We start from the raw sequence: 17,760 nt of genomic DNA on the forward strand, positions 1-17,760 counted from the left end.
GAGTGAGGATGGGATGAAGAGAGTCGGGGCTGAGATGGGAACCAGAAGGCGTTAAGGATGTCCGGCAAACAGAGCATATGTTAAACAACGGGGAGAAAGCAGTAGGCGCCGGAGCTGGAGTTGGAGCTGGAGCTGGAGCTGGAGCTGAGCACGGGCAGGAGGGGGCCGGAGCTGGGCGGGAGCTGGGCGTCGCTTCCTCACCTACAGAATAGAAACCGAAAGCCCGAGAGGAGGAGCTCAGGACCCCGCCTCCCTCCCAGCCCCTCCCGCCGGCCCCAACCCACCCAGCCTGGGCCAACTAACCTCGGAGATTTAAATAGATTGCGCCCTGCGCTGTGCGCGGAGCAGACGGGAGCTGCGGCTGCAGCAGCTGCACTGCCTCCCAGCCCCGGACTATGCGCCTGAGCGGCCCCGGAGCTCCCCCGCCGCCCCGCCCGCGGCGCCGAGCCGCGCCCACCCGCCTGGGAACCAGGTGAGCTGGGACTAGGGGCACCGGGAGCCGCTGGAGACTGGGGAGGGAGGGAGGTCCTGCAGCTTGGGGTCTCTGTGCTCTCCGCCCGCCATGCGCCCCGTGCGGGGCAGTTAGGAGCGGGATCCCCAGCTTGGGACCAGGATAGCCGAGGGAAGAGAGGCCCCACCGAAGGGAAGGGATCGAGAGGGAAGAGAAAGCGGGAGGCTGGCACAGGGATGGCTGGATACCTTCTCCTGCCGGGCTGCCAGCATCATCATCGAGAGGGAGCGGGAGAGCTAAGGCTACGGAGACCCCGCTCCTGGCCTGCCCGCATTCCAGCCTTCGGAATAGGGTCTCCTGAGTTGTGGGCCATCCCTTGTACCCTCTTTCTGCTCCCTCCTGGTCTCCTTGTCCTTAGAGTCCCAGTCGCCGGTTGGGGGGGGGGGGGAAGAGGTGATGGCTGCCAGTGCGCATCCTTCCTTAGCTCCTGGACTCTGTGGTCCTTGTACAGCATTCTGCAGGAAGACTGAAAGAACCCTGCTCTCTGGGGCCATCTCCCCGATCTGGCCAGCGCACCCTTAAAGGCGGCTAGCTAGCTGTGTGAAAATTGGGAATTTTCCCCCGCTGATTTTCAAGAACTGTCCCAGAACAAGCTGTCACTCATCTTATTAGCCAGCAGGGGGAGGCGACGAGCGATGAGAGAAATGTCTGGGCTTGTGGCCAGGGAATGGGGGGGTGGGAGCCAAGGAGAGGGCACCTCTCAGGCTCCAGGACACTTGCCGTAGTCTAAAGATATAGATATTTGTACTGTGCGTGGCAGCCCACCCCGCCCCCTCACTTAACCCATCCTTGCAGAGAAACGTCAGGCTTGCTCCCCAGGCTCTTCTCCAGCTTAGATGAGCATTGGCATGCTCATCCTCAGCCACCCCTGGACCAGGAGTGCAGAAGCCTCTTAGGCTTAGGGAATACCCCAACCTAGAGCAGACTGTCTTCGGCACACTGTCTGCACAGCCCCGCCTGGCTGCCTGCTCTCAGGAAATGTTCCCCACTCACTCTGCCTCTCTCTCTTTCTTTCCGTGTCTCTCTCTGCCCTTCTGTCTGGGATTTCAGAGTAGCTGCTGCTGGAGTGGAGCCCAAGCCCGCCGCCGGACGCTATGGGCGACCCCACAGGCTGGCCCAGTCTGTAGAATGGTAGCACACAGTAAGGTGGCAGCCGACAATGCAGTTACAGCAGACACAAGAAGAAGATTCGACCATTCTCCTCCTTCTCCTCGGTCCCACCGGGCTGGCCGGGAACATCCCAGCCCACAGCCCAGACCCCAACACGGCCTGGCTCCTCAGCATGGTGCGGTGGCCCTGGCGGCGACGACCCAGGGACAGGGGGACACCCACTTCCGAACCTTCCGCTCTCAGGCTGACTACTTCAGCATCACTCGAGCCAGCGCCCTGCTGGATGCCTGTGGCTTCTATTGGGGGCCTCTGAGTGTGAACGTGGCCCATGAGAAACTCAAGGGCGAGCCGGTGGGGACCTTTCTGGTCCGGGATAGCCGGCAGAAGAACTGTTTTTTTGCCATCAGTGTTAAGATGGCTTCAGGGCCCACCAGCATCCGGGTCAACTTTCAGGCTGGTCGATTCAACCTGGATGGCAGCCGGGAGACCTTCGACTGCCTCTTCAAGCTGCTGGAACATTACCTGAACTCTCCCCGAAAAATGTTGGTCACTCCCCTGCGACAACTAAGGGTACGACCCCTGCAGGAGCTGTGTCGAAAGAGCATTGTAGCCACCTTCGGAAGGGACAACTTGGGCAAGATCCCCCTAAATCCTGTCCTTAAGGACTACCTGAAGTCTTTTCCTTTCCAGATATGAAAAGATGGAAGAATGTGGTGGCAGCATTAACTATGGTTTTTTTGGGGGGGTGGGTAATTGGTTTTGTTTTTTCTTGGGTAGGGGGTATAGCAGTAAGAGGGAGTTGATGCTGATTGCTTGTGGAAGAAAGCAAAGCCCCCTCCCCAGGAAGGAATGTCCTTGGGTGGAGTTGTCCCACCTGGGTGCTTCTTCCCTCCTGCCTCAGAGGTAATCGAGGCCCATTTTTTTTTTTTTATTATTTTAATGTATTTGGGATAGGGACCTGTACACTTGCCTCCCTTCCCTCCTCATGTTTACAAACATCAAATATCTTTGCACAAACCAGGGGTTTGGGGTCTCTGGCTTAATTTTTCTGCTATGCAGAAACTTTATTATTTTATATTTTTAAAAGAGAATAATGTAATAAACTTTATTATAAAAGTTTTTTTAAACCAAAAAAAGGAGAAACATTTCTGATGTGTTCATTACATTGGGGTTGGTCTGCCTTCAGAGAGTTTTGAGTCAGCCTGAGGGTGCTTCTGGAATGGGGAAGGAAGGGATCTACCATAGAACAAAGAGAGGGCTTCCCCTTATAGGAATCTTTTAAGACTAGTAATGGTCATATGTCATTGGGGGTTGTTTCCCCAAATGTCCAAAAGACCTCAAAGTCTTTGAAAACAACACATTGAAGGATACTATAGATTCTAATCAGAATCCTTGGATCTGGTCTAATTGGACTTACTGCCTTCTCTGAATAGAAGTACATACCCTAAAAGTACCAGAGTAATTAGAGATTTTGACAGCTAACTTGAATGGTTGAATTAACTAGGGTAGTCCTTAACAGTTCAATAAACCACCTCAACTGTCAAGTGAAAAAAAAATCCTGCTGACTGGGTTCGAAAGATCCCATGCTGTGTTTAAGCTTCGGGTAAGAGTAGAGTGATTTTTTACGTACTTCTGGGATGGGGACAAGGCCATCGTCTCCTTCCTCTGTTCATCCTCATCGACTCTTAAAATTTTTGTTCAGAGTAACTTTTTAAACAATGGCAGAGGAGCCAAGGAAAGGGATTGAGGTTTAGAAATGGCCGGTCAGTACCTACTGCCTGTACCAACAGCAGCTTCTGGTAGGGAACAACTTGGAACGAGCTTGTCTGTGTATGTCTGAGGTCTAGGTTGTGGGGGGCTGCAGTGATCCAGGAAATCAGAATCTGATGAATGACCAGTGCTGGGAACCAGCAAGCTCAGCACTAAGGAGAGCTGTTAATTGAGTCACTTTAGGGTTTGGGGTTAAGCAGGCTTCATGCTACATTTCTCTCCATTTTTGAAAGTTAAAATGGCCCTCTGGAGCCTTCGACATGTTTATAATGTAGTGTCCTAATATTTAATAATACCTTTCAAACTGTAAAGTGCTCCATGAAATTAACTTTAGGGCTGGAGAGCAAGAGTCACTGTGGCATGCTTTTGGATTAAATAGGTTCCAGGCTCAAAGGTTAAGAGTGGCCAGAGAAGATTTAGGATCTCTTAAAGCTTTCTCAAGTTGACCCATTTTAATAAATGGGGAGTGGTAGAGAAAGAGCTGACATCTTGTCTAAAGGGCTTCTCTTGGGAGCCTGAGCTCTTTTGTTTGTTTGTTTCCAATTCTCTCCCCAATGTCCCAGGGTTATTGTCCCGAGGGATAAGAAGGAGGGGTTGCTCCTGGAGAGGTGAGTGATTGGTGAACTTTCTTCTGTAAACTGATTATCCCTTCTTAGTCCCCAGATGAGAAGCCTAGGGATGGACTCAAAGGTTTCCTGAAGGAGACCAAAGTGAGGGCCATGCACAGGGATCTAATTATATTATAATGTCCATTTCAGAGGGAGGGAAATTGGGATTTTTAAGGGTAAGGAAAATAGCTTTGAGAACATTATTTTATAGACTGAATATTTAGAAATTGCTGTGTATGTGTATAAAAAAGAGCCCAGCCAAAAGCCAACATGTGACCAGCTGTTTTCTTTAATGTGCTGCCAAAACTGAAATCTTGTGCACACCATTAAAAATACCATCATTGAAGAGGAGGAAGAGGCAGGGGGCCCATGTGGCTTCCCTGCCCTAACAGATTTTTTTTTTTTGCTTAAAAACCTCAGCTTCATGATTCAGCAGGGCTGACGTCAATTTACAGGAATAAAAAGTGAGATGAGAAGATCTAGTGTGTATGAGGGTCAGGTAATGGGAATCGTAGGTTGTAATATGGTTGAAGTAGAAAAGTTGAACTGAAGTTAAATTTAAGGAGGGGGGCTGACAAAAGAGGGGAAAGTTTTTTTGGCTTGTCTGTCTTGTTATCCCTCTTTTTTCACCAGAGTCTAAATCCCTGGGACACCTTGGAAAATGGTATAGTAGAAAGTGGCAGCTTTGGAGCTATTTGGAACTCAGCTTACTCCTTGGGCAAGTCACTTAACTGCTCCTCAGTTTTCACATCTATAGAATGAGGAAGTTGGATTGGATATAATCCAATCTAAGGTACCTTCCTAAATCTTAACTTAGGTCCGTGAACACTTACTACCTCCCAATTACTAACTCCATAGCTACTGAATCCTAAGTCCCCTACTGTTGCTGTGCTCATTGGATCCCAGTCCTCTCATATATCTCCAGTACCATTTCTACCCCTATCTCCTTGTTCAGAGCTATTTAGAAGCATAGGTTGTAGAGACAAGGGAGTGCCACTGGCATCGGGCATTCTTCCTCTATTTTGTTCCCGGTGTCAAGGTCTGTAACTTGAAGCTGGGATGGGATTTTTTTTTTTTAATCCTGGTTACTAGAAGGAGTTTGCACCAATTTTCCCCTGCCAGAACTTAGACCCTGCTTTTAAGGAGTTTATGGTTTGTAGGGAGCATAGGACTTCATAGATGGCTAACTGTAATGCAAGGGCAAATCAAAACCATCCAAAATGTGCTTGGAAAATTTGAGGAGAGGTCATTTAAAGTAGAGATTCTTCACAGAGGTGTTGGTCCTTGTGCATAACAATAAACCTTTATTTATGTAGCACTTTACAGTTTGTTAAACATTAGGGTCTCTCAGAGATGTGATATAGGCTCTCTAAAGTTGTGGTACTTCATACACTCCATCCTTTTTTTTTTTTCAATTGACAAAAAACAGAAAGAACCAAAGATTCATACCTTAAATGGCAACAGGTTGTCTTGGAATAGAGTTGAGGAAAGTTGGGGGGGAGGAAAGGGGAAGAGAGTTGGATTTGAACGCTAGGAAAATCCCAGCCAAAGGCTTGGAATTATCCCAGGCCTACAGTTTTCACAGCTAGCATCTTCCCTTACTGCTTCAGCACAAGGATTCTCTCTCAGCTACAACCTACTCTACTGAACTCTACTCAACTCCCAACTTAGCCAACAGAGCAGTTTGAAACATGCTTCAAGGAAACACTAGCACCTGGCTTCCTCCCCTGAGTCTGTCATCCTTTTTCTCTTTCTGATGAATGATCTGAATTTGGGGGTTTCCATGGCGGGGACAGCAATCAGTGAAAGGAGGTCATTATAAGTCTTAGCTATCTGGCACCCCTAGGCTAACAAGATTAATGAAGGAACAACAATTAGCTTTTCCATTACTCCATTTAGACAGGACCTAGACTCAAAGTTCCAGTCCCCCTTACCTCTTTTTGTAAATAGCAGTCAGGGAGCCTGTCTGATCCCTGGAGTTTTTCTTTTCCTTCTGCCTATGCTTTGCCCCTTCTCATGTAGCTATCAGAGAAGCTTCCTCAGGAGGCGAGTGTCTGATGTGGCAAGCCTATACCATGGTGCTTTTGGCTATGATTACTAACTCTGCAGGAGACTGGAACCAGCTGGTTTCTCATTAAAAAAAAATTAGTTTTGGTGTATAGGACACAACCCTAGATGCCAACAATCAGAGCAGCAATCAGAATCATTGACTTAGAGCTGACAAGGCCCTTACGAGATCATCTAGTCCAATCCCCTCATTTTACAGAGAAGGAATCCAGAGGCTCAGCAAAGAATTGACTTGTCCAAGATCACAGATAGGAAGTAGCAGCTTAGGCACTTGAACTCAGGCCTTCTGACTCCAAGAAGCACTGTACCATATAGAACAGACACCTAGCAACATCCATTTGCTGCTTAAGTCCTAAATGTGGCAAGCAGGAGAGGAGAGAACACTTTGTTGCTTGTGCATATGTTTATAAATGTGTTAGCATGTACACAGGCATAAGAAGTAGTATGGTACCACCAACAGTCAGTCAACTAACATTTGTTAAGTGTCTACTACATTCCAGGCATCGTGCAAAATGCTGGGGATACAAAGAACGGCCAAAAAAACAAAAGCAAAAAAACCAAATTCCTCCTCTCAAGGAGTTTATAGTCTAATGGGGCATACAACATGCAAATAACAATGTATGAGATATATTCAAAATGGCAGGTGGGACTTTGGCTGAGATTTAAAGAAAGAACAGTTGACCCGGAGTCAAGAGTCTTGGTTTCAAATCCCAGCTCTAATACTGACTGGCTATATGACCATTTCCTCATCTGAGGAAAAGAACAACTCAGCTTCAGAAGATCATTGTACTTGATAGACTTTTATTTTTTTTAAGTTGCTCTATGTTATTTTTACTTTACCTTTTCCCCCACTAATATGTTCTTTCCCTTCCCACCCAGAAAAGCCAGCCTATGTAACACAAAAGAGGGGGAAAAAAGCAGTCCAGCAAACTGACCAAAACATCACCCAAGTCTATAAGTGTATATATGATACACACCCATAGTCGTCCCCCCCTCCACTCCCCCCCCTCTACAAAGAAGGGAGGGAGGTGAATTTTCTCATTTCTTTTCAGAGCCACTGCTTTCCTAAACTTTTAAGTACTATATAGACTCCCTTTATTACACACTCAGAGATAGAAGGGGCATTAGAGATCATAGGATCATAGTGTTTTTTTGTTTGTTTGTTTTATAAAGCTGGAAGGGATCTTAAAAATTGTTTAGTCCTACCTCTTCATTTTATGCAAATGAGAAGACTAAGGCCTAGAAGTGAAGTGATTTGCCCCAAATTACATAGTTTTAGTAAGCAGAAGAGCCAGAATTTGAACCCAGTTCCTTTGACTTTAGATGAAGGACTCTTTTTACTATATAAGACATTTAACGATGCTCTGTGTGTGTGTGTGTGTGTGTGTGTCTAAGGATGGAGGATGAAGGGCTCTGGGGCCAGCTGAATGAATTTTCACCATGAAGTCTCCAGACTCTGAGAGATAGAAAACTAATCTGCCTAATGGGGTTGTTCCCAGGGTCTGATGCAGGCCTATATGTAAATGAGGCACACCTAATGAATGTCATTAAAACCTAGTCTATGACAGGCTCTCCATTAACAGAGGGGAGGGGGGGAATGGTACCAGGGGCCACAGGCAAGGAGTGACAAATGTAGGGCTGGCCGGCAGCGACGCCTCAGTCACGCTAACTCTGTTATGATTGGAGTCATTTACAAGAAGTGAAGATGGAGCAGCCGTCAGGAGCCCGAGCTCTTTCAACAGCCAGGCAAAAAGTATACCCTGGGGCCACCCGCTGACCGGATCTGGCCATCAATACCACTCACCCGTTGGCACTTAATCCTCTATTGAACATTTTATCAACCTCCAGAAGATCCCTTTCAGCCTGGTGTCACTCACTCTTATCCTGAGCACCGGGCTCAATAGATGAACCACCTCCCTCCTCCTTCCCCCGCCCCCAATCACTTCCCGCCCTCTCCCCCTTCCTCTCTCCTCCCCTTTCCTCCTCTCTCCTCCCCCTTCTCCTCCCTTCCCCTCCCCTCCATTCCCTGGTGACATCCTTTTTCAGTCCTTAGTGTTACTCATTTCTTCATTCACTAAACAGTCCCCTCAGATTACAGGCTGAATCTATTGAGCTCAGCTCATCTCTGCTCTCTCTTACAAAAAAAAGGTTCCTCTTTGCAAAACCCCCAAAAGAAAGAGGGCAACACAGACACACACACACAGACACACACACACACACACACATTTCCTTAGCTAGTGGAGGAGACACTATCTTGGATTACTGTGAGGGGACTTCCCTGCAGCCATGGCTTTTCTGGGAAAGCCCAATGCAAATATCAGCTAATTTATCCCCACCCCACCCATGAGCAGATAGGAATATTCGACAGATGGGGAAATTCATCTGGGAGCTTTAGCAGAAAAGTCCTTTTTTGACTTCCTGGCAAGGCTGGACTTTGAATCATCAATTTCAGAACGGATGGGTTCCTTTGAGGTCATCTTATCTAGCTCCCTCATTTTACAGCTTAGGAAACTGAGGCTCAGAGAGGTAAATTAACTTGTTCAAGGTCACAGAGGTAATTAGGGGAAAGACTGGGACTGGAACCCAGGTCACCTGGCCAAATGCTAAAGTGACACTTGCCTCACAGTGAAGATAGCCCTCACAGAACCAATCTCTGCTCTGGCTGACAAAGACAGCAAGCCGTAAGGAAAGGGGAGAAAGACTTGCTTCTGTTTGTTTTCTGTGTGACTTAAGGCAAGTTTTACTTTACCTCTCTGAGACTTGGTTTCCTCATCTGAAAATTAATGATTGGATTAGAGGATCTCTAAGATTCTTTACAGCTCTACCTATGGTCGTAGAATACAAGTTGGATAAGACCTTCCCCACTCCCATTTTATAGATACGGAAACCGAGGCCCCAAGAAGTTAAATGATTGGTTCAGTAACAGAGCCAATATATGATATTGGATCTGAACTTATCTTTCTGATTGATTATACTATACTGCCTCTCACTTATGGCTCTACATTCCTCTGAATCTGTTTTTCTTCCCTTCTCCCCTCCACTCGAGTGCCTTATCCCCCTTTCATCTATTCCATTCATACTTCAAGGCCTAAATCACTTTTCCCACAAAGCCTTTGAAGACCATTCCAGGACCCAGTGTGGCCCATGCCACGACACCACATTAGGATGAGAGGATCCTACATTTAGAGCAAGAAGGCCCCTTGGAAATTGAGGAAAATCAAGGAGATGAGGAAATCGAGACCCATGAAGGTTAAATGACTTGTCCAAGGCCACACTTGAAAATGCCTCTCAGTGGAGATAGCCCACTTTAGAGAAGAAACTTTGTTCATGCTAGTAAAGATAGCATGGTACAGTAAAAAAAGAAAAAAAAAAGACCTTAGGGGAGCTGGGTTTGAATTATATTTCTATCAGTGTGATTGTGACCTTGGGCAAGTAAAAGAGACTTTATATTTTATGATATGTAGAGATTTTAACTTCTGTCTTGACCTTCCAACTAGATTGAAAGTTCTTGAAGGATCTAGACCATGTCTTATACATCTTTGTGTCTCCTGTCATGCCTTGTGCACAGAGATGCCTCAGAACTAGAAAGGACTAAAGATCCCTCTTAGCTTTTAAAATTCTCTCTGCAGCACAGACTGGGAAGCCCAAGGCGAAAAAGCCCAGTCTTAATTTGGAGATCTAGGTTTGGATTCAGGACAGCCCTGGATCAAGGGAATTGTTCAGTCTTGCTTTTGGCCTGGTTAACCAAGTCCATTAAAAGCCCTTGGAGTCTTGGCCATGAATGAACCATGGCATTGGAGAAAAGCTAGAAGATGGGCCTGGAGAGTGTCTTCTTTGGCTATCTAAAGACGAGCCTCCAGTCTGAGGTCAACTCCATGCTCTCCAATTACTCATTTCTGAGAATGTGAAGGTAACCAGAGGGAACCAAGAAAAAACCTCCACTGAAATCCCACTCAATGTGTCATGATGTGTAGGCAGTTGATTCTGGGCTCTGCATAGTTATTTCAGTCAAGCGCAAGCCCTAGTAGTTTCTCCCAAGCTGGAAAGATTGACCAACTTTGGCATTTTAATTTTAGGTTCCAGAGTATGGGCCCACTGATAAACTGTGTTTTTGTTTTATGAAGACCAACTTAGTTAAGTTGAGAAAGGATCAACACCAGAAGGTTGGCCATCAGATGGCTTTTCTTTGGGGTAGGCCTCACCTCACAGAGACCATCTGCTAGGAAGATATTCATTGATTCATCATTTCATCCAACATGCATTGATTTAGCGTCTGCTACGTGTCAGGTGCCAGACTTTGTGGTAGGAACACACGGAAACAAAAATTAAAATGTATCTGCCCCTCAAAGAGCTTCATCTTTTTGAGGTTATGGAGACCAACATAAAGCCAGATAAGAAAATAATATACAAAGTAACTGGGGTGAGGTAACAGGCCTGATTAGGACAATACTCTTGTAGGAAGTCACAATTGCAATGAGCCTTGAAAGAATCTGGATCTCGTAAGAGGTGGAAGTGAGAAGGGGGAGCTTTTCTTCAGGCATCGAGGAAAAGCTACGTAAAGGTCCAGAGATGGGGGCATGACATGTCAATTCAATTCAACAAGCATCTCTTGTGTGCAGAACATCTCGGCATTACTCTTGCAGTAATCCAGAATCAGAGGAATTGGTTTTGAATCCCTGTGTGATCCTGGCCAGATAATATCCTCTCTCTGGGTCTCAGTTTTCACCTCTATAAAATGGACTACTAGATGATCTTTTTTCTGATTCCATCCCCCTTAATGCTAGTGCCTTTCCTCTGTTGCTCATCTCCAGTATTTCCTGCGTACATTTTGTTTATACATAGTTGTTTGCATGTTGTCTCTCCCACTAGACTGTGAAACTCTTTGATAACAGGGACTATATATATATATTTGGATTTTCTTTGTATCCACAGCTCTTAACTTAGTGTCTGGCACATAGTAGGTACTTAAATGCTTATTAGTCTTCACAGTAAAGCTTTGGAAACTGTTGAGAAAACTTATTTGTCAGTTGACCTGTCATCCCATAATCTAAGGTAAAACAGAGCATTAGGGCAGAGTTTGAGAATAGCAATGGGCACACATAATGTGGTGTCGTGGCATGAGAGAGCTGGCTTTGGAGTTTGGAAGACTTGTATTGAAGTCTTACCTCAGACACATACTGACTATGTGACCTTTAACAAGTCATATATATACTCTTTGTGCCTCAGGCAACTCTCCAGCACTATAAATTGCAAAGAAAATGTTCATCTGCCCTGACAAAGGAAGCTCCTCTTCAGGAATTTTCTACCCTGATGAAACCACAGATCTCGTTAGAAATATGGGCAAGGCACTGTGCAAGGCTTTAGGGGTTCCAAGACAAAAATGGAACAATGCTTCCTGTACAGGAACTTGAGAGGATACTGTTTTTGTTGTTGTTTGTCCTTCATTCTTGAAGAGGACCAATGACATCAGGGAGGTGATGCCATGACATGCAAGTGAATTGGATTTAAGTGAGGCAGTGCTGTGCAAAGTCACCAGCCTCACTTACTCCTCCGGGTCCAGTGGCAAGATATAGATCAGGACGACTGGAGATGGTCCAGGATGCAGTGGGGGATCTGGACCTTTTCAAGCTAAGGTCTTTAACAGGACTGAGGCAACACCCATTCAGTGATTAAGGCTTAATAATACTGTAGGATACATGTAAGAGAGGTAGTATGGCATAATGAGAAGAGCACAGTGTGCTCAGACAACCTGCATTCAAATCCTCCTTCTAGGAGGAAGGAGGACATGTACATGTATGGGTATGTAAAAAAATAAATGTAAAGTGATTTGGAAGTGGGAAGCACTAGCAGTAAGAAGAATTAGGGGGAAAAAAACCAAACAAACCAAACTCATGGAGTTCCTATCTTGAAGGAAATCAGAGATTCTGGGAAACAGAAATAAACCAGGAGTATATTCCAGGCATGGGAACAACCAATGTAAAGACTAACTCTTTCTGCTACTACTTAACTACCTTTTACTACTGCTTACTGCCTCTGTGACCTTGGGCAACCTTCCCAGGTCACAGTTTCCTCATCTGTAAAATGAAAGCATTCGACCAGATGATGCTCCCTGAGGTCTCTTCCAGCTTGAGAGCTATAAACGGATAAATATATTAAAGATAATTTGAAAGGGGAGAAAGCATTAACAATTAGGAGGAACAGGAAAGGTTTCCTATAAGAGAAACATGAGTAAAAGCTTAAAGGATGCTGGGGAGGGTGATGGGGCAGCTGATAGAGCACCGGGCCTGGAGTTAGGAAGACTCATCTTTGTGAGTTTAAATCTCAGACACTTACTAGCTGTGTGACCCTGGGCAAGTCACTTAACTCTGTTTGCCTCAATTTCCTTGTCTGCAAAATGAGCTGGAGAAGGAAATAGCAAACCGCTCCAGTATCTTTGCCAAGAAAACCTCAAATGGGATCATGAAGAGTTGGGTGTGACTGAAAATGACAAGCAAGGATGGTGAGGAGAGACAGTTTTCCAGGTATAAGAGACAGTAGTCTGTGGAAAGGCTGGATTTGGTTCTTAATCCAGCCCTATGAAGTAATTCATATCTCTACCAGCTTGGTAGAGATGAAGAAATACTCACTGAGACTTAGTGGGCTTGCCCAAGGCAGCACAGTTAGGTAGTACAAAACAGTCAGGAACTCAAGCTCATCTCCTGACTCCCAAATTAATTTCTCTTTTCATTACACCAGTGTCTCTAACTACACAGATGAGCAAAGTCCCATCTGTTCCTTTACTGTGAAATCCCCACCTGAAGACCAAAGAAATTTTCTGAGGTCAATTTTGACAGTAATCACAACATTTTTTGCATCTGCCCCCTTCTTTCTAGCCAGGGCTATTGCAATAGCTATCTAATTGGGCTCCCTGTTTCAAGGCTCTTCTCTAACCAATCCTTCCTCTACACAGATGCCAGACTGGTTTTCCTAAAGTCCAAATCTGAATATATTACTCCTTTACTCAAAAAACTCCCTATTATTTCTGGAATAAACTATAATCCCCTTTGTTATTTACATTTTTTAGCAACCTGGCTCCAATCTATATTTCCAGCCTTATTGCACCCTACTCCCCTCCTACCCTGCCCTGCCACGGTCCAACCATGTCTTCTTGCTGTTCTTCCTATATGATGCTCTATTTGTCACTCCCTGGGATTTGCATTAGCTGTTCCCATGCTTGGAATATACTCCTGCCTTATTTCTGTTTCCCAGAATCCCTGGTTTTCTTCAAGGAACTCCATGAATTTTTTCCTGATTCCTATTGCTTCCCTACCTCCAAGTCACCTTGCATTTATTTTTGTATAAACCGATATACGTACATGTCCTCCTCTCCCTGCCCCAGCTAGACTGTAGGCTCTTTGAGAGCAAGGATCGTTTTTGCTTTTATCTTTGTCTCCCTCATGCCGATGACAAAGCCTGCCAGTGGGGCAGTCACTGATTAATTGATAACTAGGACAGGGATGCTATCAGCCCTACCTCCCAGTGGTAGGTATTGAAAAGAAAGAAATAAATGGCATGAAAGGAGGGAAGGAACAAGTGAGTAATGGCAGCAGAATTAGGCGAAGGGGCTGGGCATGCCAGTGTGATGGTCAAGGACAGGCAGAGGCCTAGGACTTGCAGGGGTATGATGGTATGAGACATACTTCCTTTCCATTCTAGTCACAAAAGCCAGGGAGGGTCAGGCTAGAGGAGGGGACAAGATGAAGACTGGGCCATGGGAAGTGGGGAGGTTTCCTAACATTTTTATCAGAGTCTGGTTGATGATTACGAACATCTCCTTGGGAATGGCAGTGATGTCACTAGGGTCCTTCTCGGATAAGCTCACGTTCCCATTGAAAGACTTTCTATCTTGGAAGGTAAAGAATCATAGATCTGGAGTTGGAAGGGCCCTCAGAGACCATCTAATCCAATATCCTCATTTACAGATGAGGCAAGTGAGGACCAGGGAAGTTAAATGTCCACCGTAATACTGGGAATTTAGCATCAAAGGCAAGATTTGAAGCCAGTTCCTTGTACTCCAGAGCCAGTATGTTTTCCACTATTCCAGACAGATAGGATTGCCTCAATGCGAGCAGCAGGGCACTCTTCTGTGAACTGGATGCCATTTCTCTTGGTGCTCAATGACCCTAACATTAGGACTCCGAAAATGAAACTGATACTAGAGTCACTCTTAACAGTTGATCAATTCATATCGCCTTTTACCAACTTCCCTAATGTAGTCAGCACTGGGTGACAGGAACAGCAGCATTTATTGGAAATCAGATTACAGGCAAGTGCAGGTGGAACAGTCTTGGGAGGGTGCCAGCCAGGTGGCGAATTCTTTTTTTTTAAATTTGTTTAGTATTTTATTTTGCCTTAGTTACACATGAAAATAATTTTTAACAATTGTTTTTAAAAATCTGAGTTCTAAATTCTCTCCCTTTCCCCCCCCATTGAGAAGGCAAGCAGTTTGATATAGGTTATACATGTGTAGTCATGTAAAACATTTCCATATTAGTCATGTTGTGAAAGAAAACATAGCAGGTGGTGAATTCTGATAGGATCTTGGGGCCCCTTCACCAGGAGATAGGTTTAACTTCTCATAGGTCTTATGGAGAAAGAAGGGCCCCAAACAAACTACTTCCCTTCTGATTTCCCACACGAAGAGCTCAGCAGGTTAAGAGACAGTATAGTGTGATAAATCTAACACATTGGATTCAGAATCAGAGAAATTGGTTTTGAATCCCTGTGTGATCCTGGCCAGATAATATCATCTCTCTGGGTCTCAGTTTTCACCTCTATAGAATGGACTACTAGATGATCTTTTTTCTGATTCCATCCCCTTTAATGCTAGTGCCTTTCCTCTGTTGCTTATCTCCAGTATTTCCTGTGTATATACATAGTTGTTTGCATGTTGTCTCTCCCACTAGACTGTGAAACTCTTTGATAACAGGGACTATATATATATATATATATATATATATTTGGCTTTTCTTTGTATCCACAGCTCTTAACTTAGTGTCTGGCACATAGTAGGTGCTTAAATGCTTATTTATGTCTTCACAGTAAAGCTTTGGAAACTGTTGAGAAAACATTTGTCAGTTGACCTGTCATCCCATAATCTAAGGCAAAACAGAGCATTAGGGCAGAGTTTGAGAATAGCAATGGGTAATGGGATCCTCTGGGAGAGAATTCTGTAACCGGAAAAATTCATAACATGGATGTTTCTCACCCCCAATGAATCAGCAAGATATTAACACTGCAACCCCAAAGTTATCTTGGGTAGGAACACCTTTCCCTTTGTAAGCACCAACATGGTTATCAGGCAAGTTAAGCATCTGGGATAGCCTTGTATTGGGATCAAAGGGAGAGCTGAAAGAGCTCCCAGAATGGAAATATCCCCATCTAGCCAACATTCATAGAGCTTGACTTTAAGGGTTTAGGTACAAGTTCTGAATATTTTCATGAGATTTTTTCCTTTTGTTGTAGAGTCCTAGAGACAAGAAAAATTCTAAGCCTTAGGTCAGGGAACAAGCTGAAGAAACATTCTACTTTGTCACCTGGGTTGCACAAGTCATTGATAAAAATGATAAATAGTACAAGGCCGATCACAGATCTCTGGTGCCCTGCACCAGAGACCTTTACGATCTAGGAACCTTATTGAAGAATGAAGGAAAGCTAATCTGGCATGACTCATTCTTGATGACATCAGGCTGGCTTTTGGAGACCCCTCCATCCTTTTCAAGATGTTTGCAAACCATCCATTTTGTGGTTAATTCTTTTATTTTTCCTTGGAATTGAAGTCAAGTTTATTGACCCAGAGCTTGCAAATTTCACTTTCTTCCTTTTTTGGAAAATCAGAACACTCACCCTTTGTCAATTTTGTGGCACCTCTCCCAGTCTTGCAAAGATCCATAGTGTAGCTCCAGAATCACATCTGCAAACCAACCTTCTTCTAGTTGGTTTGTGTCTCTTGTTTTGAACTCATCAAGGGCAAAGCTGCTATCTTACTATCTCCCTGATTAGGTTTCAATGTTTCATTTATTTGCCGCTTTTGATCCTTGCAGGTCTAAGATAATTCCTTTTGCCAGGAACAGGAGTAGTAAACTAAAAGTTGGGGAATTTTGCCTCCTCTCAGTCTTCCATTGTCTTAATCCCATCTGTTTGGAACAGTGAATGGTCCCATCCTTTCTTGGATCTTCTCCTTTTCCCTGAATATAGTTTTCTTTTTTTAAACCTTTTGTTATTGTATTTAGCTTTTCTCAATAGGCTTCATAACTATGAATTTTTGTACCTGGAGCATGCTCAGGGCAAAAACAAAACAAAACAAAACAAAACCAAAAACCAACCCCCCCCCCAAAAACCCTCCCTTATTTGGAAAGGGAAAAGCTGATAAGCCTGGGGAGGCATTTTCACTTCCCCAGGACATTTCCCAGGGCCTAAAAGGCCTAGGTACCCGCAGTGTCTCCCCTTTTCCCTCATAGAACAGACTATCACACTTTCAACTCTGACTTTCTGTGCTGGATTTATACTTAGGAAGATCTGGGTTTGAATGTCACTTACTAGCTGCGTGACCTTAGGCAAGTTACTTAACCTCTCTGGGGCTCAGTTTCCCCTCGGTAAAACAAGGGAATTAGACTCATTGATTTGTAAGATTCCTTGCACCTCTCAGTCTATGCCTCTGGTACTGTGATAAGAAGAGAGGAAGGGGAGATAAGGTCCATTGGAGCAGGGACTTTTGTATCCTCTCCTCACTTTGCCTACCCCCTGAAGGGGTTGGGTCCTTCCTCCTGTGCACAGGCTGATCATAGGTGGGAGAAAGGGACCCTTCTGAGCCTGCCACTGGCTCTCCTTCCTAGGCAAGGGCAGGTCTTTCTAGGCAGTGTTCAAACTATAAATGTCAGCATTGAGGGCATAGGTTCCCTGGGTTACAACTGGGCTTTTCTCCCCAACCCAACCAGAACTTGGGTCCCTCTGGCTTAAATTCCACCTAAGGGACTCCAGGATGCACTTAGGTTACACACACATACACACACACACACACACACACACACACACACACACACACACCCGGCTCCCCCTGCCTGACACACATTGTCACTCACCATTCAGTCACTAGCTCTACCTGGCCATATTTCTATCCCTATCCTACTATCAGATCCCACCCTACCAGTGGGCCCCTCGCTTTCCCTTTTTGTTAGAGAAATATAATCCCTTGTGAGTGGTCCTTTTACAAAATGGCCTGTTTTAAAATGACAAATGCTGGAGGGGCTGTGGGAATACAGGCAAATTATATCAATGGAGCTACGAACTGGTCTGGCCACTCTGAAAAGTAATTTGGAACTATGCCCAAAATGTAACTAAATTGTGCATGCCCTTTGGCCCAGCAATATCACTGCTAGGTCTACACCCCAAAGAGATCAAAAAAAGAGGAAAAATACAAAAGTATTTATAGCTGCTCTTTTTGTGGTGGCAAAGACCTGGAAATCAAGGGAGTACCCATCATGGGGAATGATTGAACAAGTTATGTTCTATGAATGTGATGGAATGCTACTGTGCTTTAAGAAATGATGAGGGGGATGGTTTCAGAGAAAGATTTGTATGAACTGATGCTGAATAAGGAGAATAGAACCAGAACAATAGCAACTATATTGTAAAGACAACTTTGAAAGACTTAAG

The 17,760-nt window shown here is 44.9% G+C and overlaps 1 protein-coding gene across 1 annotated transcript; it reads left to right on the forward strand.

Annotated features, from left to right (window-relative positions):
• The first annotated feature begins 413 nt into the window (after positions 1 to 413).
• On the forward strand, positions 414 to 2,744 carry SOCS1 (suppressor of cytokine signaling 1). Its single transcript, XM_027839004.1, has 2 exons — positions 414 to 472; positions 1,562 to 2,744. Exon 2 carries the CDS (start codon positions 1,640 to 1,642, stop codon positions 2,315 to 2,317), a length of 678 nt encoding a protein of 225 aa, XP_027694805.1. The 5' UTR covers positions 414 to 472; positions 1,562 to 1,639; the 3' UTR covers positions 2,318 to 2,744.
• The last annotated feature ends 15,016 nt before the right edge of the window (positions 2,745 to 17,760 follow it).

The sequence above is a fragment of the Vombatus ursinus genome, unplaced genomic scaffold (genome assembly GCF_900497805.2).
Source record: "Vombatus ursinus unplaced genomic scaffold, bare-nosed wombat genome assembly UNPS02014832.1, whole genome shotgun sequence".
Classification (NCBI taxonomy): Eukaryota; Metazoa; Chordata; class Mammalia; order Diprotodontia; family Vombatidae; genus Vombatus; species Vombatus ursinus.

Coding starts and splice junctions, on each gene's coding strand:
- SOCS1 (XM_027839004.1), top strand. CDS start 1,640: ATGGTAGCACACAGTAAGGTGGCAGCCGACAATGCAGTTACAGCAGAC.